The sequence below is a fragment of the Myotis lucifugus genome, unplaced genomic scaffold, assembly GCF_000147115.1.
Source record: "Myotis lucifugus unplaced genomic scaffold, Myoluc2.0 scaffold_108, whole genome shotgun sequence".
NCBI lineage: Eukaryota > Metazoa > Chordata > Mammalia > Chiroptera > Vespertilionidae > Myotis > Myotis lucifugus.
Window position 1 is genome coordinate 3,313,885 of NW_005871156.1, and position 23,831 is coordinate 3,337,715.

A 23,831-nucleotide genomic window follows, 5' to 3' on the forward strand; every position below is an offset into this window, starting at 1 on the left:
TTTTAAGTAGGGGGGAGACTTGGCCAAGTTTTGTTTTAGGAAAATCGCTCTAATGGCGAAATGAGTGTACATAAGGGATCAATACGAGAGGCAGGGAGGCTGGTTAGGGCGACAAGCAAGCAGGAGTCTAGGCAGTGGGAGTGGGGCTGGAATGGCATAAGAGAATGGCATTAGAAGGGAGAACCATTGGGGCTCAGGGAGTGAGCGACTAACTGTGAAAGGGGAAGGAGAGGGGACTTCCAGGGATGACTCCTAGGCTCCTGGTCAGAGCTTCTAGGTCCGGGGGGATGCCATTAACTGGGATGAAGATGACAGGAAGGGGAACCAGTTTCAGGACCATGATGGATTATGTTTGGCGATGCCCTTTTTCACTTTCTTATCTTCCTTCTTTATCTTAGGATATTAAATAGTTGGGGCTGGTAGGGACCCCAGAGATCAATTCAGCCCACCTCCACATTTGACAGAACTCCTGCCTGCTACTCTGTCTCATTCTCTAGTTTCCCCTCCCCCCCCCCAAGACATCCTTTAAAAATAGGGGGGAAATAAGCATTGCCCAATTCTATCTTTGACCTCCTTCTTTTCTCTTTCAGGACCCTCTGAGTCCAAGACTCCATATACATACATCCCTAGCTTCAGTGGAGGTAACACCAAAGCCTCATGCTTTCACTCTAGTAATACAGTTCTAACTATTGGCCACATAACTCACGTGTATGTCCCACCAGCCCCAGAACCACACCATATCCCAAACTGAACTCTTCACCTTTCCCCAGACCAGTTCCTCCTTCTGACTTTCCGTCTCTGTGAAAGAGACTGCGGACACCATTGCTCACTAACAGCCGGACATGAAACAGGGAAGTGACCTCCGACGAACTTCTTTGCCAAATGTCCAGTCCTGAGTGGTTATGGAAATGGCATCTGAATCAGATGGACTTGAGTTCAAATCCAGCCCCTGCTTCTTACTGTGTTCCCTCAGGCAAGTCGTTTAATCTCTGTGTGAAACTTGGCTTTCTCATCAGTAAAAGAGATGAGACACCTTAGAGCAGCGGTTCTCAATCTGTGGGTCATGATCCCTTTGGGGGTCAAATGACCCTTTCACAGGGGTCGCCTAAATACATCCTGCATATCAGATATTTATATTACGATTCATAACAGTAGCAAAATTACAGTTATGAAGTAGCAACGAAAATAATGTTATGGTTGGGAATCACCACAACATGAGGAACTGTATTAAAGGGTCGCGGCATTAGGAAGGTTGAGAACCACTGCCTTAGAGGGTCATGGTGGGAATTCAATGAGATAAAGCAAGAAAGTGCTTAGCAGAGGCCTACCAAAGTGGGGCCGGCGTGGGAGCAGTCTGCCCCAGCAGGGAGGAGTATTTCATTCACTGACATTATTTAGAATTGCAGGTACATGGGGATAATAATAAATAGACACACTTTTTGTGATTTGGTATTACTTCTAAATTCTCTACATATGTTACATCAAGGACAGACAGCTCCCAGGCCCACCTTGGCACATCACTTGCTCTCAGCATAGTGTGACACACACATAGTGTGTCAGCATTAAGTATTCCTATGTATGAAGTGCCAGGTCTACCTCCCAAATATCTCCCACCCATTTGTTCCTTGGCACCCGCACAACCACAGCCTTCCTACCTGAACTGTTCTAATTGTCTCCTCCCTGTTCTCCTCACTCTAGTTCTTTCTATCAACTGCATCACCAGTTAAAGCTCTGAGATGTGCATGGTTCCTTGCACATAGTAGAAACTCAAAAACCTTTAGTGGCCCAATGTATATTGCCACTCAAAGATAAGGATAGATGTAGCCTAAAGTTTAGCCATCATTTACGGTGGGGAAACATAACAAGCAAGTCTTTGAAAGCTGCTTTGTCCTGCTGTGTGGTGGGATTAGGCCATCACATCATGGAAACCATTCCAGCCACCTCCCCACAAACCAAACAACTTAAGGTTTTCCTAGATAAGGGCCTGCCTTCATCTTGCTGCTGGTATAATCCCCTCACTCTTGCTGCAATGCAGGGGGCAGAGCCACAGCGAGCTCTAGGGACAGCATGGCCCCCACACAGGGACTCCACAGCCCTGGTGGTGCCATAGAGCAGTTGTGAGCACTTTGGAGTAAGTGTGGGAAAGGTGTGGCTGTGATGAGGTCCTGTGGACTTCTGCCGCAGTTCTCATCAGATTTCACCCACTGTGCATGCAAGACAGCTAGCTCCCAGAGCAGTAGCAACCCATCCCTGTACGTGTCGAGGTGCAGAAGTGCTGAGCCCTATGGGTCAAAAACGAAGGCCCTGAATTTTCTCCCCTAGCCTCTACTTCATTAAGACGCTAAGATCTTCAGCCTTTCCTATCCCACCTCCTTCTGCAAAACGTTCCATCTGTCCAATGTGGGGACAATTATTAATTGTAGGGCCACAGGCAAACTAATTCCTTCATAACTAATAAGCTTTGAAAATCAAAGGGGATGATAGCCTGATTTTTGAAAAGTCAAAGTGTGCTTATAGCCTGATTTTTGAAAATTGAAATATATCCTATTTCAATGCATGTGTCTTCGTCCTTTTTACCGTGGAAATCCACCCCACCATGGACTCAATCACTCTCTTGAACTCTGAAGTGATGGATGTTGCAGAGTGCTCAGGGCTTCTGATCCAATCCGAACACTTTTAGGGAGTGAGTCCAGCGCGCCTGTCGTCTGGGTAATTGATGATGTTTTCACTGCAAGGTGTGGGCCTGAGACCCACAGGGCTCAATGGGGGGAGTAAATAAATTGACTTGACTACATACATCTCTTACCCACGGCTCCTGATCCACATAAACTCATTACTGGCCAGTGTACTTCCGTATTATCAAGAGGGGGTGGCGATACGTATTTCTGCCAACGGTTAAAGCAATGCCTTTATTTTTATTTTACATTAGGAAATTAAACACTTGGTTTGTTATTACAATTCTTTGCGAAAATCTGGTCTTCGCTCGATTCACAATGAATTATAAATGCCTGCACCAAAACAAAGAATCCTCTGCAATGTCTTCAGATGTTTGCCTCTCTTCCTAATTTTGATTTCTGGGTCCCATGGCTTCCATAAGAGAGAGCATGGTGGGGCACACACGTACTGTATTTCAAACAGAGATTTTATGTAAGCTTATTTTTATAGTGATTCCGAGAGGAGCTGCTCTGCTTTTTATCTATGCAAACTGGAAATAAAGTAGGCACCCTGCCAGCTCCCTGCCAGCGGGCCGGGCCCGGGCTGCCATGGGTGACTCGCACAATGACATCTAAGGGGTCCAGAAAAGAACCCTGACGAATGGCTTTTGGATTCCTTATGACCTTTGATCCTCGGTGACTTAGACCAAAATAAATGATCTGATTTCAAGAAACTACATCCAGCATGTGAACTCTAATGAGTGAGAGAATTTACCTGCTAAGCAATGATTAATAGGTACATGCTACTTACAATAATTCCTTAGATCTTAGACAAACTAGAGAGAAAATACTTTTCAGATGCTCACTTTTGAGAACAAATTCATCTTCCAGGACACTGTGAAATTTGAGAGTGCTCAGGGCAGATAAAGTACACGAGGCAGCGGAAATACAAAAGGATTTCCTGGAGCAGACAGCAAGTTGGCGGGCAGTCCTGGGAACAAAAGCATCTCTGCATCAAATGTGTGTATTGTTTCTGTACTTAGTGACTCTGCTCCTTTCTTACTGACAAAGGCCATCGGATCTGGAGGGCTGGAGCAGGCGTTTGGGGGCCAGCTCAGCACTGCACACGCGACCCTCCCTCCGTGACAACCTCCACCAGTGCACCCTGCCCCCGGAGCTCTGAAGCCAGAGGGGTGAAGGGAAAGATTCCGTGTCACTCAGCCTTCGGGACTACCCTTTCTCCCACACTGAACACACAAGTGCATCGTCAACAAAGCCCCAAAGGAAAAGTCTGTGTATCTGCAGAAACTTTCTGGGGATTGGAGAGACCCAGTGAAAACTCTCTGATACTCACTGAGGGCAGTGAAACGCCCTTGCACGATCCTATAATGGTGGATAGATGTCGTACATTTGTCCAAACCCATAGAATGTACAACACCAAGAGTGAACCATAATGTCAATTATGGACTTTGGGTGATAATGGTGTGTCAGTGGAGGCTCATCAATTGTACGAAATGTACCCCTCTGGTGGGGGACATTGATAATGGGGGAGGCTGTGCATCTATGGAGGAGGCTGTGCATCTATGGGGGAGGAAGCCTATGGGCCATCTTCGCCTCAGTTCTGCCGTGAGTCTAAAACGGCTCTAAAAAAAGAATGTCTATCTTTTAAAAAGTCTTTGCTATTCAAGAGAAGGTTTTTGTACGTTGAAAAGGATCTGAATGTTGGCAGAGGAAAAACAACAACGCTTTAGTTCAATTGACATGGTTGAAAATAATGGGTTAAGTTTCCAAATCAGAGAAAAAAAATCAAAATATAAAAATCAAAGATGGAGGAAAGCAATCATCTTCCCACTTAAAATCTGTCATCTCACCGAAACTGGTTTGGCTCAGTGGATAGAGCGTCGGCCTGCGGACTAAAAGGTCCCGGGTTCGATTCCGGTCAAGGGCATGTACCTGGGTTGCGGGCACATCCCCAGTAGGAGATGTGCAGGAGAGAGCTAATCGATGTTTCTCATGGATATTTCTAACTCTCTATCTCTCTCCCTTCCTCTCTATAAAAAAAAAAAATCAATAAAATATATATTTTTTTAAAAAATCTGTCATCTCATCTCTGTGTCCTAGGCTCTTGCTCTGTAGAGTGTGGTCTGGGGCCCAGCAGCATCGGGCCCTGGCAGCTTGGGCGAAATGCAGCATCTCAGGACCCGCCCCTCTGAACCAGACTCTTCCTTAGAAAAAGATCCCCAGGTAACCCGAGTGCACACTAACACTCAAGAAGCACTGCTTTAGAAGGAGCAAATGTTCTGTCGTCTTTTCCATTTTTAGATGGTAGACTTTCATTTGAAGTTACTACTTACACCTCAGTTAAATTTCCAAATGTGTGCTTTGCTAAATCTCAGGACACAGGTATTCAGAGGAACACTGTGGCTATTAATGCTATATGGCAAACAAATTAAAATCAGGAAAATATCTTCTATTTACACTAAGCAATCATTCCACTGCTCTCCATCATATCAACCTGGCAATGTTTCTGGTGATTGGATTTATCACAATATCACCTTGAGATACTGATTTTCAAAACCCAGAGGCAGGCTGGACCATGTCTGCTTCATCATAAGTAAAGAAGGAAGTGGTCAGGGTCTAAGTTTACTCAGCATTAGAAGGTAAAAGGACACTTCTAGCCAGCCCAACTCTCTTTGCGACAAAGGCACCTTCTCCCCAAATTACCGGGATCAAGATTTCAACCCGCCATTTTACTTTGGTTATGAAAACCAGTTTTGGTCCCTGAAGCCAGTACTCAAGTTCATTTTGCGCTGCTTCTCTTTTCGTCTCCTTATCTCTAGTAGTCAACAAACCAACACTGTGACCACATTTACATCGTTTCTCTGGAAGTTGGTATTGGGAACAACCGTTGGGAAAGGAAACAAACTGAGGTGCTACCAAAGGCCGGCCTTCTCGTTCTCAGAAGGGAATACCTGCCGCTTAGATCATGAGAACAGCCCTAAAAATTCCACCTGCTGGGACCTATGGGACACATTACCCCCGTCAGTTCAAAGGAAAAATATAGCATCTGTGGCTCTGAAAATTACCTGAATCATAATGCCATATCTGAATGGTACTTTACAGATTTTTCCAAAGGCTTTGAGCATCTACCCTTTAATTAAATCTAATTTGGTTTCCAGCATAGAGTGTTATGGAGCATATTCACCTCACGATGCATGGAAGTTCAACATACATCATCTCCACCTTCCCACTCCTGCCTTATGAAGATGTTTCTGTGTGGGAACGTTCAACATTGATTTATGGTGCTATTGCAACAACTAAGCAACTAATCTTCCAGTGGAAATGTAACGCATAAGAACAACCTAACTGAAACGTATAAATCCCACATATACTTAAAAAATATTAGTCTGTAATTTAATACAGCAGAATGTTTCTAAGCCTATATAACCTTGCATGCAGAAGCAGTTTTTCAAGCATTAATACTTAAATGGGTCACAGACACCACATCTGTCATTCTGTCCTGAAGTCTATGAGGCACAACCAAGACTATGCTGGCCTATTGATTTTTCTAGCATTTGCTTTAATTTACTTAACCATTGAGAAATCCATCCGTACATAAAGGACAACTGTCCATTACGGCCTCATTTGCAGACATTCCTTTCCCTCGCTGTTGTTGGTTTTTTTTGTGTGTTTTTTTGGTAAATATTTCCCTTAAATTGCTATGTGTTTACAGTGTAAAAACGAATTAGGAAAGTGCTCACACCTGTTTCTGTTCGGTAACTGCTGCACTGAGGTATATGTAATGTGCTTAAAGATAGAATAAATATCTAGACATTATTACATCTGTGTGCAAAGGGTGGTAAATTAGATCCTAATTACATTAACAGGGATTCTGCCTCCCAGCTTAAATTTTACATGAGCACTCTGCAAAAAATCCAAAAGCTCTGCTGTGGTTTCTTTATGAGCTGGTGATTACAGCTACTTCCTATGCGGTCACTAAATATTCTGTTTACAAATAAATGAAGAAGCTTTGAGCCAACTTGCCAGGGTAATAATCTATTTTTTTTTCTCCCCCTCCCTCTTCCCGACAAACCCTCGCCACATATGCATGGCAACAATCAGGAGCCCTGGCTTCATCTAATTACTCCATCACATCATTTCACAAATTGCCTTGTCGCTGGGGAGCCTAGTGCAAAACACGCTCACAGTGGGATTGCAGGCAGCAGCTTTCATTTACTACTCATTCCTTGTTAAATTAAACACGAAAACACCAGTTGTGTGAAAGAAGGCAAAAAGAATGCCTGCAAATGAGCCAGGCCAGCACAGCTCCTACTTACCATGTCACCCAATACATTGTTGGCAACAGGCATCTCGAACAGAAGGATCCCCTTGGCTGGCCCGCCCTTATTTCGATGTGGCTGTGACAATAGACCGTCATCAAAAGGCCACGGACAAATGGGCTGCTTCTCCTGAAAGTGAGCTAGCCCCCTCATCCATCAACAGGAAGCATGGGCACCTAGTGAAACATCTGATATCCTCAAACCCCTGTATTCTTCACCCTCCCTGCGCTATGAATGCCTGGCCATGATCCGCCCACGAGGACATGGATTTGTATTAGATGAATGATGCTAAGCCCTTTGAAGGTATAAACAGTACACCATATTTCCATTCTGGCTGGAAAGAAGGAACCAGATTCCACTAATCTTGAAAAGTTCTCAAACGGAAAGATCATCAATCAAGTTCATACAGTATGAGATGATTTCCTTTTAAGTATTAATGCCTTGCATGTTTCTGAAACACATCAAGATAAATGCTCACCCATCTCACTACGGATGTGGGTGGGAGGAAAAGAGTGTATGGTGGGTGACATTACGAGAGGGCGTGAACCTGAGGTTACAGCCCTGGAAGCTGATATTTTTATATCAACAACTAAACGCTGCCACTGGTAATTAAAGGTATTTCTTTGTAGCTCGGGAGCCAGCAGGGTCAGGTACCGTTTTACATCACAAACCAGGCCTTTATGCATGTAGATCTGCCAGCATTCTCTGCACAGGGAGGAGACGACATTAGCAGCAGCTGTCTCCCTGCTTTTACACTGAACATTCTATTCAGACAGACAGGTGGAGTAATTTAAAAGCCAACGTGGTGCAATTTCGATGTGACTAATGTCACTGCCTACTAAAATGCCACCATTACCACTGTTTATGGAAACATTACTAAAATTACATTTTATTCAGAAGAATTTTAGGATTCTGGTTATTACTAGCTTTGAAATGATCAGACCTCAGTGTCAGACCCCAGAGCGGTGGCTTCAGGCTCCAGGGGGTAGCAGCCTCCTTGGCAGAGAAAAAAAACAGTTGGATTGTAGTTTCAAGAGTCATCGGGGCTGCATAAGCAGTTTCTTCTATCTCCATAAAGCAAATTAAAGACATAGCTCTTTGGTGTCCTGGCCATGTGACAGGCAAAAAAGCTTCAAGGAGCTAAATTCTATGCTAGAGGTTTAGGTAGGATTTGTCTGAGGCAAGCTTCCTCACCCACGAACTCCTATCAGACATTGTTAGTAACAGACAAGGGTAGAGACTTATATGTCTCCGTAAGGAAGGAGGGACAGTCAGTGTTCAAAATCTGAAATTCTAACAATGAATAATTATCACAAATGTACAAAATATCAATAGTTGTAGCTGTGCCATTTTTTTAATGGGCAGATATGTCTGGAAAAAGAACCTAGATAGCAAAGGACCCCCCCCCCCCTTGACCCTTAGTTGCCAATAACCATCAGATGGCATTATGGAGATTTTGGCACAAATATCTGGCTCACATTTTTAGTTAAAAAATACTAATTAGCTAACTTGTGGAATGAGATTATAATTATACTTTTGAACTCCCACAAAGCGATTTGATCTGCTCTGTGTAAGAGGCAACGTGGTGGAAAGCGCATAGAAATGCAAGTCAGGAGATCCTGGTTCCAGCTCAGCCAGTTCCTAGCTTTTGACCTTGAAAAAAAAATCATTAACTTCTCTAAACTTCATTTTTGTCATCCAGCCTACCTTACAAGATTATTTTAAGAATCAAGGGTATGTGAAAATGCTAAACTACAAAGTACCATAGAGACACATAATTTTATTTAGCCTTTTGATCAAATTTTCTGCAGCTATTAACAGGACAGAATAATCCAATGTCAAACTAGCCAAGCAATTAATAATTTTAAAAAAACAACAACACATGATAAAAGCAACATTATAGTCAGGAGAGAATTTCACTTTTTCTTTTTTTTAAAATGGTATCATAAATATGTATTATAACTTTATTAAAATGAAAAGAATATTCAAAATACAACAAAAATGGATAAAACCTTTTGTCTAATACTGTACACACAATGCAGTAATCAGTACACTTTTTAAAAAAAATGAAATCAAGTCATTTTTGTAGATTTTCTCCCCAAGAAGTTTGGAAATTGTCTTTCCTTTAAGTAACAGATAGGAATTATTTCTACACGTCTATAAACTGCAATAGAAATGACATCCACTCATTAATCTTTCTTAAGATGAGTGTCCCCGTTATGAGACGGCACCTCCTGGCCTCTGGACATCCTGAGAACTTCCTAGACACTGGAATCTCAGAGGTCATCGAGTCATGGGAGACCACATGAGCTCTGCAAGGATGCTAGCAGCAAAATTAATGTGAAAACTGATCAAACCCAACCACAGAATATTACAAACTGAGAAGCAAAGACACCCTAGAAGGTGTCCTAGGTACTGACACCCTTTCGTGTAGGTGTGCAAAGAGATAACACCGGGAGGACATTCCAATACAATAGTTAAGTCAAACCAAGGTCTCCATTTTAGAATATTGTGAATAGCATATTTAAAAACCTAGTCGTTTGTATCTCATTTAAATATCAATTCAGGCAAGATATGTGTATTTATAACACTCAGTTGAGGCCTATCTTTTCTTTATAGTGTTCAAAGATAGAGCAATACATCTTACATAGGGACCCACACCCACTGGGGCTATAATTCGCTGTGTGAAGGCATTTTGCAATGACCAACCAACAACAAAAATACCAAGGCCTAGAAGGTCTTTAAAATGTTAGCAAATGGCCTGGCCTAACTCCTTCAGCTACTCCTTTGCTCTTGGAGACGCCCCATAGGCCCACCCGGACCAGGTGCCTTCTCTGAGTTCCCCAGGACTTTCTCCTGCTCTGGACACACTGAAGTGAGTTCTGAGTCCACTAAGCAAGTCAACATTGTCAGGCTCGGGACTCTGCAGTGCAGGGACAAGCGGTATTAAAACACCAGCACCCGGGGAGCAGCAGTCATTTTGATGTGAGTCCACATGACTATCATTACAAACCCGGAGCCTTAATAAATAATTTCTGCTGCCTCATGGCATTCAGGATAGCACAGGTAACCTTGGGCCATGACCGAGAGGGTTCTGTGACCCAAGCCACAGACCACTGCCATGGGGTCTCCACTATCTGATTACCCTCTGGTTGGCTTACATAAGCAGGAATGGAAAATTAGAACCCTGAACGTGGAAGTAAAAAGGATACATCTTCCTCACTAGGATTGGTACAGAGGGCAGGGGTTCTGAGAGAGCTGTCCTACAGAAAAACACCCAGGTTTGGAGGGACATGCCTGCACAGTCATGCTCACACTTCTGTAAGAAAGACTGAGGTGTGATGAGGGCATTTTCAGTTATCTCAAACCAAGTCTCCTAAATGCCATGACATATAGATGTACTTCTACTGGCAAAAGAACAACCAGCCAAGCCCAACCAAACCAAAACCTTGGGCCACCTTTCTAAAACGAAACCATCGGATTCTCTCTCCACCAAACCTTCATACTTTAAAGCGAAGTACCTCCCCTAGGAATCTTAAACACGGAGAAAGCGAAAAGCCAGCTTACGTCACATCACATTCCTAAGGGTTGGACTGAGTTAGTTTGAGAAACACACTCACACACATCTACCCGATGCTCCGGTTTTAATCTGAGAGATAAATTGAGCAGGAGCAGTTGCACGTTCATTGACCGAGGTTGATGTTTTATCTTCCAAAATACATCATCACTAAGAGGAATGAGAGGAAGACACGATATTGATATGTGCTTTGAAGTATAAATGGCTGGCTAGTGTTCAAAGAGCTACGTGCATCAGCAACCAGCAACTTAATAAATTGTGCTTCTATGGGCACTTTCGTTTTGAACCTAATCCTTTATTTAATTAGCCCGATTAAGAGGATATCAGAAAGCCAAACTATAGCGTAGTTTTTTACTTAGCCTTGGAAACAGAAGGGAGATTTTAGAATAATCTGACAAATTGCCAGCCAGACTCTCCACCAGTCCCTTACAGAAGGGACCAATCATCAGTAAAACGAGCAAACCACTGGACTGAGCACAAAAATCTCAACCACACCCCGAAAATAACAGAGCGCCCCAGTCAGAGCTCATCTGCTGGTGAGTTCTATAAACCTGGACAAACGGGCGATTTTAAAGTTGGACATTTGTTTTTACTTTTGATTGTTTTCTTTCCCGCCATGCCTCCTCTTCCAGGGGCTGTAATTACCCCAGGTCAGAGGTGCATAACCGCGATGGGGAAGAAAGGCTGGGGCGAGGGGAAGGAGGTGTGTGGACGGCCGGGGAGAGCTCGGCAGGTCACTAATGGCCTCTGGGGCAACAACTTGGAGAGCAGGCTGATGCTTCGCCTTTGATCTTCTAATTCACAATGATCATTAGTATTAACTCCGATTCTTCTGGGTGAAGAATTCCAGCTGTAGCCTTTTCAGTGTACCTGACCTAAGAAAATTCATCACCCATCCCATTAGGATTTCAATAACCCGCTCAGAAAAAGAAAAAGGCAGTTGCCCCAGAATCCAGAAACCACCGCTTCATTATTAAAACAGAGTTTTGATGATGTACATCACAGAAGAATGAGGGCATTCCAATATTGCCCCCAAGTAATTAAATAATCTATTCCACTTTCCTCCAGGGACAGATGATTTCCAATTGGGGGTGAAAAAAAACTCAGGGTTCCTATCTAATCAATGGGTGAAATATGCTATCTCCTAAGGAGCTGAGATCTTTGAAAATTAAAATGCAGGGATTTGTGATTCGAGCCTGGGTTGCTTCCAGCAAAGCCTAGCTGTGACCCATCATCATGACTAAGGCCTGTGAAGGGGAAGGACAATGCCATGCAACGGAAAAAAGAATAACTGCAAAGATATTCTTCTTACAGATTTGAGAGAGCTCATTTTTTCATTGGTACATGGACATCTGGAAGAGAAAAAAATCTCCTTCATTCTAGTTTTCAAGTCTCCTCATTTAATAATCTATCTTCAGATAACATATAGTGAGGAAGGAGTCAAGTGAGCTGCTGTCTCCACCAACCGCCTTCTTTGGCTCAAGAAGATAGGTTAGGCCTAGTGTGAAGGTAATACTTTGTACTACCCTGCAGGCAAGAATTCCAAAACATAGTCTTCCTGTTTGCTACCTTCTTAGGATGAATGGTAGCTGAAGGGACGCTAGCTGGTAAGACATAATAAGAAGATTCATTGTTAAAATTGGCCAAGTATAGAAATGAGGATCAGAGAGAAGTAGCCAAGTATAGAAATGAGGATCAGAGAGAAGTAGAAATGGGAGGAGAGGAGCAAATGCCTTCTACTCTGTCTTGCTCGCCTGGATCAGCAGAATGGGATTATCTGGGTACCAATTAGAAGGACTTTTTCATTGTAAAAATAATTCCTAATGTTTACAGAGTAATTCTTCCAAAATTGCAAGCAGAGATATCACACTATGATGTCTCCAACCGATCTTATTACCAAAAGCAAAACCAATGAAACAACATCTGTCTCTTCCAGAGCATTCAATTCCCAATTCCATTCCATTTACTCCGTCCTTAGAATGGCAGACCCACAGGGCACTTTTCATCTAATAGTGTTTCTATGGAAACGCCATCCTCAACCTGGAAGATTCTATTGCCCCTCACATAGACTTTATCCGAATTGAGAAAAGAAAATCTTATAATTAAGAAACGGAGACAAATTTGCCTACAGACAAACAAAAATTCTAGGCTCTCAATTCACAAAAACAAACAAACAAAACAAAACCAAATAGCAAATTATGTGTATCTGACTTGCAAACAAAGTTTGTCTCTATAGTAGCCAATAGGATCCTCAATATCAGTGAAAGAGTAGGGAATCCAAGAGAATGCGAAAGAAAATCAATTCTCCTTGAGGGTCACCTCCCTCTTGGTCAGTGCCAACCAGATGCGCCACCCCTTGAATGGTTCCTTCCCCTGAATCTGCAGGGATGAATTTTAACAACCTCCACTCTTCTAACTTTCAGGATTCTTGGGACACACAGCAGCTCCATGCAGGAAAATATGTCACCGCATATTTTAAATAAGATCTATATTAACCACTTTTCTATTTAGATTATATTTAAACCTGCAATATGTTAGGGTGGGGGGGGGACTTGATTTTTACCTTAAACATTGTATTTATTCCTTCTCCTCATTTTCACTAGGGCACTGTGTAGCAAAATAACCGCTAATATGAAAAACACATCCAGCTTAAACATTACAACACAGCAGGTTATATTTACAGTTGGAATAATGCCCTTCAGAAAGGAAAAGAAACCTTGATGTGGCGTGTGCCCCTGAACTGTCACTCTATAGTGACTAATATGGTACTATTAAGTACTTTTTAATTGTTTGCAATAATTTGTCTTCAGGCAAATGCAAGCATTTCAATTAATAAATGCTTTTATTTTCTTTCTAATTCTCTTTTATTATCTACATGTCAGTCTTTCTTTTCAATCCCAGGGAATAGTTTCTTTTTAAGAGACCTTCTCTAGTTAGCAAAACTGGCAAATGCTCAACTAAGTAGTCTAAGCTGAAAATTTACATCAGTGAAATTTCTTTTACCCCATAACACCAAAGTTTAAAATCTCTTCCTTTTTCTTTCATTGTTTTCATTATGCACACGTATGTCCAGTTGAGCTTGCTAGAGACTGTGAGTCCAAGAACGAAGCTTTAGCTCTCTCTTTGGAGTAGTCAAATGTGCTACTGATTAAATCTACCTGTGGATAACCAGAGAACGACACATTTTCCTATGCAGCTGGGGTGCAAATCCAGAAGGTTTTCTAAAAAATTCGGGGCCTATTCTACTGCTCTAACACACAAATGCTTCAAAGCCCTTTCAAAGGCAGATTTTGTTTTCAACTGAATAAGCCCAGTGAAAAGATTGACCCATTTATTTGAAAAAGAAAACAAATCGCAATTTGCCTTTAAAGAAGTGCGTGAGGTTTTATAATATGTCTTTGGCATTTAATAGATTGGTTTTTACAATTTTCTAATTAATTATTATTGCTATTGTTTCAATTAGCCAGTTTCCATTGTTCTTTTATATCTAGCAAGATTTAAGAAAAATTTTCTAGATAAGCTGCATTAATCATCGAGCAAGAATGTGTTACGTTTAAAATTTGTACAGTCTTCCAAATGAACTGTGCATCCCTGGAGACCTCTCAGAACTTGAAATGAAGTTGCTAACGGATTAGTACTGAGATGTCAGTAGTGACTCACATTGGGACAAATCACAACAAAACTCTATAGGTTTTTCCATAGAACTTATTATAATCAGCTCCTGACTATAAATATTACCTAAGCAGTCTGTACACTCCTTCAAGAAGTACAACAAGACAAGGATAAGGGTGTTCCTTGTAACAGGAGATCTATTTGCTCTTGCAACCAGAGAAAGGGGAAGGAAATCTTTCTCACTGGGGAAAGAGGGGAAAAAATTAAATATACCTCCTACCTTTGCTTTTTAGATGATATTATGAGAGCACTTTCTTTTTAGAGACCATTACCATTATCAACACTTTTGTCTGAGTAGATGGCAGTGGAAGGGGGCAGGAGCATGTGGAACTATCCAACAAACCACGAGGTGATGTCTATGAGCATCCATAGAGAGCCAGGGAGACATGGAAATGGGTTCCCCTTCCAGGGTAGCGATACCGGCCAGAACAGACCCCAACACTGAAGGAAATCGGGCAGTTCAAGAATAACTCCTATTACAATCACTCCAATAATATGTACCACTGAAAGCATTGCAATGCAGGTAAAGTCATGCTGGCTGTTAAAAGGAATTCTTTGTTTTTTAAAGGAGGTAATATAGCTCTCTGCAAGGTCCTTCACAAGGATATAACCTAGGAAACCTGATGGATGCATAAAAGAACTTGCTTCTCTCTCTCCTGCTTCTATCTGAACCAATATTTGATTATATTTTATTCAGGGGCACCTGAGCTGCAAATAAAGCCAATGCTCCTTTGCCGATTGAGATGGAGGTTGACAAAATCTATTCATTTTTTCTGTTAGTACAGGAAATAGAAATATTCAGGGTGGACCTGACTTTGTCCCCTCCCCACGCTCATCCTCCAGCTCAGGCTAGCTGGCTAGCACAGGTGATGAAATATCAGCAGGGTTGCATCAGCACTATTGACCAACTATGACTTCTCATCTCCTGCTGGCTTTAAAAGACCCCTAGACCCTAGTGCCCCATCTCCCCCTCAGTAGTACCTGATAGTCCTCAGTAGCAGACGTGCACAAGGCAGGTCTCAAACTATCCACATACAGCAACGGTGTCAGCTAGGTAATGGCACCTGAATCAGATGGTAGGTAAACCTAATAAATAGGATGTTAAAATCAGGTAAGCAATCTAAATCTTCAACTACCTACCAGCATTCACCAAGCCCTAAAGCTGATTCCAAACTGTCAACATCATCTAGTAACTGTTTGGAATCACCATGGGAAGAAATGAAGGGTGGAAACCATGTTTTTTAGTGACTCCTGCTGCTCTCAGTTTTGATTTTATTCACACACGCTGGGTTAATGTACACCCTCGAGTGTTATTGGAGGCACAGCCTCTGTCCACAGGAGCAGCACCAGCGTGGCCTTCCACGTCCTGTTTGTCTCCCTGAATCAGAACAAGTCATTGAGGACCATGGCTTTGAGAGTGGGCCAGGGTGTAAGGGTCCACAGGTCAGGACACGTTTGTGACCATGCAAAATTAACTTTTAATACTTAAGAAAAATGGATGACTTTAAGAAAAGTAAACTATGCTAAAAATAGTAACATAAAAGGTTTGCTCCTAAGATTTTTAAAAGGCCAAGATTCTTTGTATTTGTTCATCTTAGGCTGGGCTATGCTACCACCTCTCTAAACCCATCCTTTGTCCCTCAGAGCGAGAGTCCCAGTCCCCTGGGTCAACAATTTTGCTGATTTTTAAAATATTATCTTACTCATAAACTTTCTTTTTGTCTTCTTCCTCGGATGTCATTAAATCTGTGTGCACTTCCAAAAATATCCACCGCAATATTATGATTATAAATATTTTGAACATGAAATTCATTCAGAACAATAACCAAACCAAACAAATCCCTCGGTGGCAGAAAGCCCCAAATCTCCAGTTTCTCACATCTCCAGGAGAATTCCTGCAGTGAAAACAGCAATACTCACACAGACAATATAAACTGTTACCCGGCTTGAAAAGTCACCAGGGACTACACAGGAAGAGCTGCCTCTATATTGCTGTTTTCCTTTACAGTTCTAAATACAGGGGCCACTTTCACTGTGCAGCTCTGACTCACAGGAGCGTTTGGGAATGGCAGCCAGCGCATTCACACCACTTAAAAGCAAATTATGTGCGCATCCTGCCATTGCAACAAGATTGAAATTTTTGCGGACCATTCGTTATAAAGGTCCGCGAAAGCATTAGAAGAAATTAAGTCCTTCTCTCTGGGGTTTGTCTCACTTGCTTCTTACTGGGAGCTGGTTCTAAATGCTAAAGAGGCACCCTGAGAGAAGCAACATCATTAACATGCATACTTAAAATCACAAGTGCACATGAACTCCTACACCGTAGAACGTATGAAAGTTAACAGCATTGCAATAGCGAACTTCAAATCAAACGCCTCATTGGGGGTAACGTCTTGAGGAAATAAGTGCGGACACTTTTGTGAAAACTGTGGGAAGACAATGATTTATGAAATATTCCAGGTTCAGAGGGATCACTTTTCCCCCATTTTTTTTTCTATCAAAACTGTTTGTCCATATTTAGTTTAGATATGTCATTTAGAATCCACTTACTGTTAGATGCTGGAACAGCCACGCCCTCATGATATTTGTGGCTACTTTGGGAAAGATGCCACGCTTTTTGTGACGCTTTTTGTCCTTATCTGGATCATCATCGTCACCTGTGCTGGGGGAAGCTACACTGTTGTCCAAGCCATCACCTGCAAACATAGTGAATCAAATTTTGACTGATGCTACCTTGACATGCTTTATTCAAATAGTATGCCTTTGGATATAAACAAAACCAAAAGAGCAATATAAATGATTAATAGTTTATTTGGTACTGTTTTCTTTTCTTTTTTCTTTTCTTTTTTTTTTTTCCAAGACAAAGAGAAAGAACAAGGCCTAGGCTCAAAAGCGGTCAGGTCTAAGGAACTTCTTCTAAAGAACAGTGCAAAGGTCAAAGGGAATGGAGGGAAATATCCAATCTCTCTAGCAGCTCTGTTGCCATGGTAATTATTCAAATGTGTATAGCTGAGACATGTTAAGTGTAACTCCTTTTGGGGAGTTAAATATGGTGGAAGCCATTAGCAGAATTGGGCCCCTGCCTGGGTATTCAAATCCCACATGGAGTCATTGATGTCAACTTGGGAGAAGATGCATCTGAGATATCAACTATTTCCACAAGTGATCTATCTTAAGACTAAATTAGGCCATGGAAATGTAGGTGATTTGTCATATATGCAGTTTTGACATAGGAATGCTTCAAATAGAATATAATTTTTCTTGTCATAGAAAGAAAGAATCGAGTTTAGTAAGGGAAAACTCCCAAAATTGTTTTTTGATTAAAAAACAGTGACTATTTAAATCAAATAAAGTGATGCTAAATGAACAGTCCATTGGCATTATATTACCCTAATAATATAGACAGTATCTAAAATTTCTTCTACATGTAAATTTTCTTACTGAAAAGTCACCTGCTTACACAGGTCTGTGTATTTTTCTATTGATTTTTGGTAGAACAGTTAAGCTCCTTCTTCTAGAAAACATTTTGGCTTTGTGACACCATAAACTTTAAAATGTAGGATTTCTTTTACAATGTCATGTCTAATAAGAAAAAAAAAACATTTTCAGCCCATAAAATCACACTGTCCAAAATAAGTCATAAGGTACAAATGAAAAGGAAGCACTTGGTGTTTGAGTGCAAAAGCTCAAGGAAAAACAACAGCAAACTAAACCCACTACACTGAAAAGTAGCTTCAAGCATGCGTCTCTACCCGGAGCCCCAGCTCTTGGTGGCATCTGCTGGCTTTTAGAAAGGGACAGGTTGACCTGGGCCAGAAAGAAGCGCTACAGCAACAAGGCTTCGCAACGAGGTAACAAAAGTCCTCGAAGCATATTCACTGGGCCACGAAAGTCCCTGGAGAGCAGCATGCGTAGCCCAAAAAGAACTGGGTACATTTTGGTGAGACACATTTCCCGGGGACTGTATGTTGCTCCATGAATTCCCATAGTCCTTATTTCTAGTAGCCTACATATACGGCATACAAAAAGAATTCTCTCTTTTAATTTCAGTTGTTTCCGTCTAATCTATGGCAGTTATGTTATCATTATCAATTACAGCTGCCTCAGGAGACCCTCCCCCGACCCCCCCAACTAGCCTTGACTGGTACTGAGTTAAAGTTTTAAAACTTTGTTGGGTGAAGAACAGACCAATTTCAACACTCCTGCTATGATCGCAGCATAAGCCACGCTCCCCCCAAAAATGCTTGCAGAACTTTTCAGAGTTTACTTTTCATTAATTTAAAAATCCATAAATTTAATTGGCCTTAAAATCCATAGATTTTAGTTGAAGTTCCTACAGAATCCTAGCTGTGTTCTCAGCAGAAAAGATCATAAAGACCCACAGTGCCAAAGCCCGGGGTGTCTGGATGAGGACCGAGCTTGTGTTCCTGTTGGGTGACTGGCCCAAGGTCACCCGCCTGGGCTGGAGGCGGTGGGTCTGTGCTGGGCCAGACACTCCCATCCCTAAATCTGTACTCCTTCCATCCCACCCAACTCTTTATTTGCATAACCAAGTGTTTTATAAAGCGTCCCCTTGGATTTGCCTAACAAATTCTTTGTAAGTCCAGTATTTAAAGAGGCTTTTTATTCAGAGAAGCAATTCACCATATAAAATAACAATTCATTAAAGAAACATGAGCAAAGAAAACAACTCAACAGCATTTAAAATTTCAATGGGCTAATCCACTCGCAACAGGCAAAAGGTAACCAAGGAAAAGAAGCATATTACTCGATCATTGATTAAAAATGAAAAGCTTCTAACCTAACCACACAGTCTTTCACCACCATGATTGTTTGCCACCTTTAAAAAGAAAAAGAAAAAAAATAGCCTTTCTAGCCATCTCCAAACCCCCTCAGATTAATTTAGCAGGCAATGCCTAGTGCCTGCCTAGAAGAGAATTCATTGATAATTTATGGAAATATCTACTATAATCCAGCGGAGATGACTTTTTTCCAGCTTTGTGCATCAATAGATAATCAAGGCCTTAAAGCAGCCTTAGCTTCCCATTACCTCGGGCAAAAGAATTCCTGAAAGCGTGCCTTGAGGGCACCTGAATTATATACTCCATTAGGAGAGGAAGGCTTTCTGCATTCCATGTGTAACACTCGCCAGAACCTTTCCTGTTTATTTCTGCTGTATGAAAGCAGCAGCATTAGGAACAGAGTTTTTTAAGTGAAGACTTATGTAGATACAATGGAGCAACCTTTCAAGCCGGAGCCAGATCACCCCCTTCAGTCCCTGCCAGTGACCTCTCCCGAATAAAAGGTTTCTATTACATCATTAGCTCAAGCCAAAAACAGCCTTGGCTTAACGCACAGTTTGTTCTTCCTACTGTTTTTAGGCAAATACAGCTACTTTACTCCCATCTGGGAGGGAAATTACACTGCTGGGTTGTAATCTAAGACAAGATTTTCATTGGAAGCAAATGCTTTCAATCCAGTGTAAATACTGGTGCATGTTCAGAAAAGCCTAAAATAATAAACCCTGCTCCTTCCCGACACAAGTTAGGGAAATGGAGAAGATGGGGACCGAGAAGAGAGCATAATAAAACACACTATTCTAAAAGCAAACACTTTCGTAGATTTTAATAAATTGTTTAACCTCCCCCGCTTTTTAAAAATGGAAAAAGGGTCTCGCCACGTCCCCGCCTCTGAGGGCCGTCGACAGGGTCAGTGGTACCTTTAGCACATCCACTCACGCTGCCATTGGATACAGTCACCTCCCTGCGGTCTCCGGAGGATTTATTTCCTTTTTTTATTTTTAAGATCACTAAACAAACTTGGAGAACCGCCGGCCGACCACACGGCAGCAGGCCGCAGCTCTGAACCACATTTGTAAAATGTCAGCCGTGACTTCATTCCTGGAGCTGACTTCTCCTGCCGCCAAATGAAGGCAAACTGAAAAGGTGGAAATAATCATAAAAATGATGCTAGTCCATAAACAAGCTTACAGCCTCATTAGGATAGCAGTAGGCTCCAGTGGGTGATTTATGCTCGTTTTGCTGATGCTATGAGGAAATGCCATAGGGCGACTTTGGCCAATCGCTAATGGTTTCTGACAGCTTCTTAGCAACTAGTGCAAGCAACGTTGTGGCGTTTGCTAGTGACAGAAACCGAAAATGTCATATTATCTGCCCATGTGTCATGAAGTCCGTGTGGCAATTAACTAGCAGGCCAGTGACTGAGGGGCAGGAGGCTCCTGAAAATGGCCTTTGGCTATGCAGAGGCAGCGGGCGCTGGGCGCAGACCCGGCTGCTCATATGCAACATTCTAATGCAGAAATCCACTTCCTTGCCACTTCCAGGCTCTGATGGGGCCGGGCCACGCAAATCCCCCCTCCCAACCCCCCTCAGTGAAGTGAAACTCAAGGCTCCTCTCTCTCTAGGCCCCAGCTCTGGCTGTTCTCAGAAAGCAATCTGCTTTGATAGGAGCATCCGAATGGCTCCTTAATTGGCAATACCTGGTTCTGTGCTTTCTGGACGTTGGATTCAAAGGTGCCAGCTGTTTTGGGGCTCTCTCCCAAATGGGTCCGAAAGGACTGAAGATCACTGACGCAGGCGCATTGCCTGTCAGATTGCTGGGAGCAGAGCAACTGGGTGCCGCAACAAGACACTGTTTTAAAAAACACCAGGCTCCTAACAAGCAGGGGAGGAGAGAATCTTGGCCACACTTTTCCGTTTCCGAGCTATCAAAACCCTGCTCTATATGTCAAACTGTCAAGCCTTTCAGCGTGGGCCATTTGCCCTTTCAAATAATATTTAAGAATTGTTTTTACAAAATTTTATAGGCCATGGTCTAGTGAAAGAGGCCAACCAACAAAGAAAGGAATTTGTACTACAATTCGTCTACGGACAATTTCTTGCGAGACCTGGGCCTGTCCCTGCGGAGCGAGGCAGGTGACCTGTGGCAGCTCCCAGGCTGTCAGAGAGCTCAGATTTCAAACACGCTCAACTCAAACATCCCGAGTCGCCTATTTAAGCATGCCCAGGCATTTAGACTGTGCTATCTCGTGCCTTTCAAGGCAGGATAAAGCGGCATTTATCGCATTCAGGCCATTCAATGGGTCAGACTGACCGTGTCAGCAGGGGCTCCTCTCCGGCAGGTCAAAGCCCTGCTCCCACTTTTCTCTCCCTGCTAACTCCCCCACCCCCAGGACTGCCATTCCCGAAAACCTGCTCCAAGCGAGAGAGGCAGAAACAAAACCCAGAAAAGTGCCTGAGACTGACATCACCGCCGCCCGGCACTTCCCCTGTCAGCCGGCCAGCAGGTTTATAAATAAAATGTGGTGTCGGTCAGAGGGACCTTTATGTCACAGAGGCAAAGCTTCTAACGACGGATCTGAACTTTCCGCTGCCGGGGCAAACGGACGTGTAAGGTTGGGGACCCCCCTGTTTTGCTGGAAGTCGAACTGGAAGCCACCGCAGCTGCAGGATCATTTCATCTACAATTTTGTATCGAGACTCTGTAGTTTCAGGCCACATCCACTCCTTAAGCTTTACTTTTCTCTTCCCCAAGTGTTTAGAAATATATAGTGTTTGTCCAAAACATGGACCTCAACTGAAACATCAAGGCCATTTATAATCCTATCTTTCAATACTGACCAAATTCTGTTGTGTCTTTTTTTAAAATTAAATGTATTGGGGTGACATTGCTCAACATGAACATACTAGAGGCGCGATGCACAAAATTTGTGCAAGGGGCTCAGCCCTCGCAGCCCCGGCTTCATCTGGAAGGTTGTCTGGAAGGACGTCCGGAGGGTTGTTGGGCTGTCCGGTCTAATTAGCATATTATGCTTTTATTATTATAGATAGGTTTCAGGTGTGGGTTTCTATGTTACAAAATCTGTATATTGCACCGTGTGCCCACCACCCAAAGTCAAATCTTCTCCTGTCACCTTATCTATTGTGTCTTAAAGTTGGATAAATGGTCAATTCACAAGCACTCTTAGGCCTGAAAAGCTTGCGTTGTAAGGTGGCTCAGTTTCCATCCAATGACAATGTTTCTCATTCTCTCATCTGTTTCCTCCCATACTACATCCACATGAGAGAACATGGAGTGTCACCCCTTAGGATGTACGTAGAGCACTCCTGCCTTTCCAGGGGCTGGTGGTGCCACCATCCCATCAGTGAGGGGAGCTCAGGTCTCTTCTGTAGGGGAGCATTCTGGGTGTACCAGGTTGTCGGGAAAAACCTAAAAACTACCCCAAACCCACTTCTCCAGATCATGGCTGTGTCTACTTAGCCAGGAGTCAGATGGAATGATGTTTCTGTGTTCTGTTAAGAGGATAACGGGTGAGAATACCCTTTCTTAGCCACCAGTGAGAACACTTCAGAGGTTTTAAGGAGGTGTTTTGTCTTCATTTAGACTGTGTAACAGCTGCCAGATGATGTTTCTAAAACATCCATCCCTGGTACTTAACATCCTTCTGTGGCTGCCCTCTGCCTTCGGGATAGAGGTCGCACTTCTCAGCCTGGCACAGGAGGCCTTTGATGATCTCTCTCCTGGTGTGTTTCGGCCTGTCTGCTGCTGAGTCTGAGTATGGGCAGGCACACACTGCCCGCCCCACCGGAGCCTACGGAATGTTCTCAGGATTCCACCCCACGGGCCACTTTCTCATACCTCTCTGCATTTCCTATGCTAGTCCCTTTCCTGGTAGCACCCTTCCTGGCAAACTCCTTGGTGACCTTTCCAGTTCAGCTCAACTGCCATCTCCCATAAGAAGCATTTGCTGGACTTTAGCTGCTTAGGACCCCTTCCTCCCCACCCCCTCACCCCCCAATCCTGAGTGATTTTTCTTCTCCCAACATTCCTCCATCCAACACACATCATCCTATACTAGGACTAGGATTTCTGTATATGATTATAGGACACCCTATAGGACTTGATTGTAGGATATGTGAAAGCAGAGACTGGGTCACACTCTTCCCTAAGATTCTCTAACCCGAGGGTTACCCCAGTGTACAGGGTACAAACTTGTCAATTGCTTATTAAACAAACAAGTAAATGCATTTATTTGCCACTGCATGGGGAAAACCAGAGTTTCAATTTCCAGCTGTTTAATTTTTTTTGGCTGCATACCTAAATTAAACTCTTGAAAAATATTCACCAGTGTAACTCAGTCAACTATAAGGAAACAATCAAAATGCTTTTCTCCAAAGCTGGGAAGTTTCCTTGGAATCTTTAAGCTCATCTTGGGCAAAAGATAAACTAAGAGTTCAAGTAACAGTGTTCTTGATAATGTATGCCACAGCCCTTCAGAGATACGCTCCTACTTCCTGAATTACAACTTACAACTATTTACCTAACTAAAATTTCTTACAGTGTGCTCATTTCCCTGAGCTTAACTTTGAAAGATAAAGCAAAAGTTCTTTGTTTCCTTCTGCATTTTCCCCAATGAATTAATATTATCCCCCCTTTACACATCTCCCAGTTTTACCTAAAGGAAGAAACAGCTGTCTCTAAGCAGACAATCTGACCCTGAGCGCACACTCCAGACTCACACTTTATAGATATGGTGCTCAGTGCAAAACTCTAGAACTCTGGCTTTTC

General features: G+C 42.7%; 1 protein-coding gene across 3 annotated transcripts in view; it reads right to left on the reverse strand.

Moving 5' to 3' along the window:
- The window catches only part of MEIS1 (Meis homeobox 1), a 132,200-nt gene that overhangs the window by 41,443 nt on the left and 66,926 nt on the right, over window positions 1-23,831 (reverse strand). For all 3 annotated transcript variants that reach the window (XM_006092995.3, XM_006092997.3, XM_023757450.1), the window contains exon 8: window positions 16,794-16,939. In XM_006092995.3, the coding sequence (XP_006093057.1) occupies window positions 16,794-16,939 (146 nt within the window). The remainder of the gene's footprint in view (window positions 1-16,793; window positions 16,940-23,831) is intronic.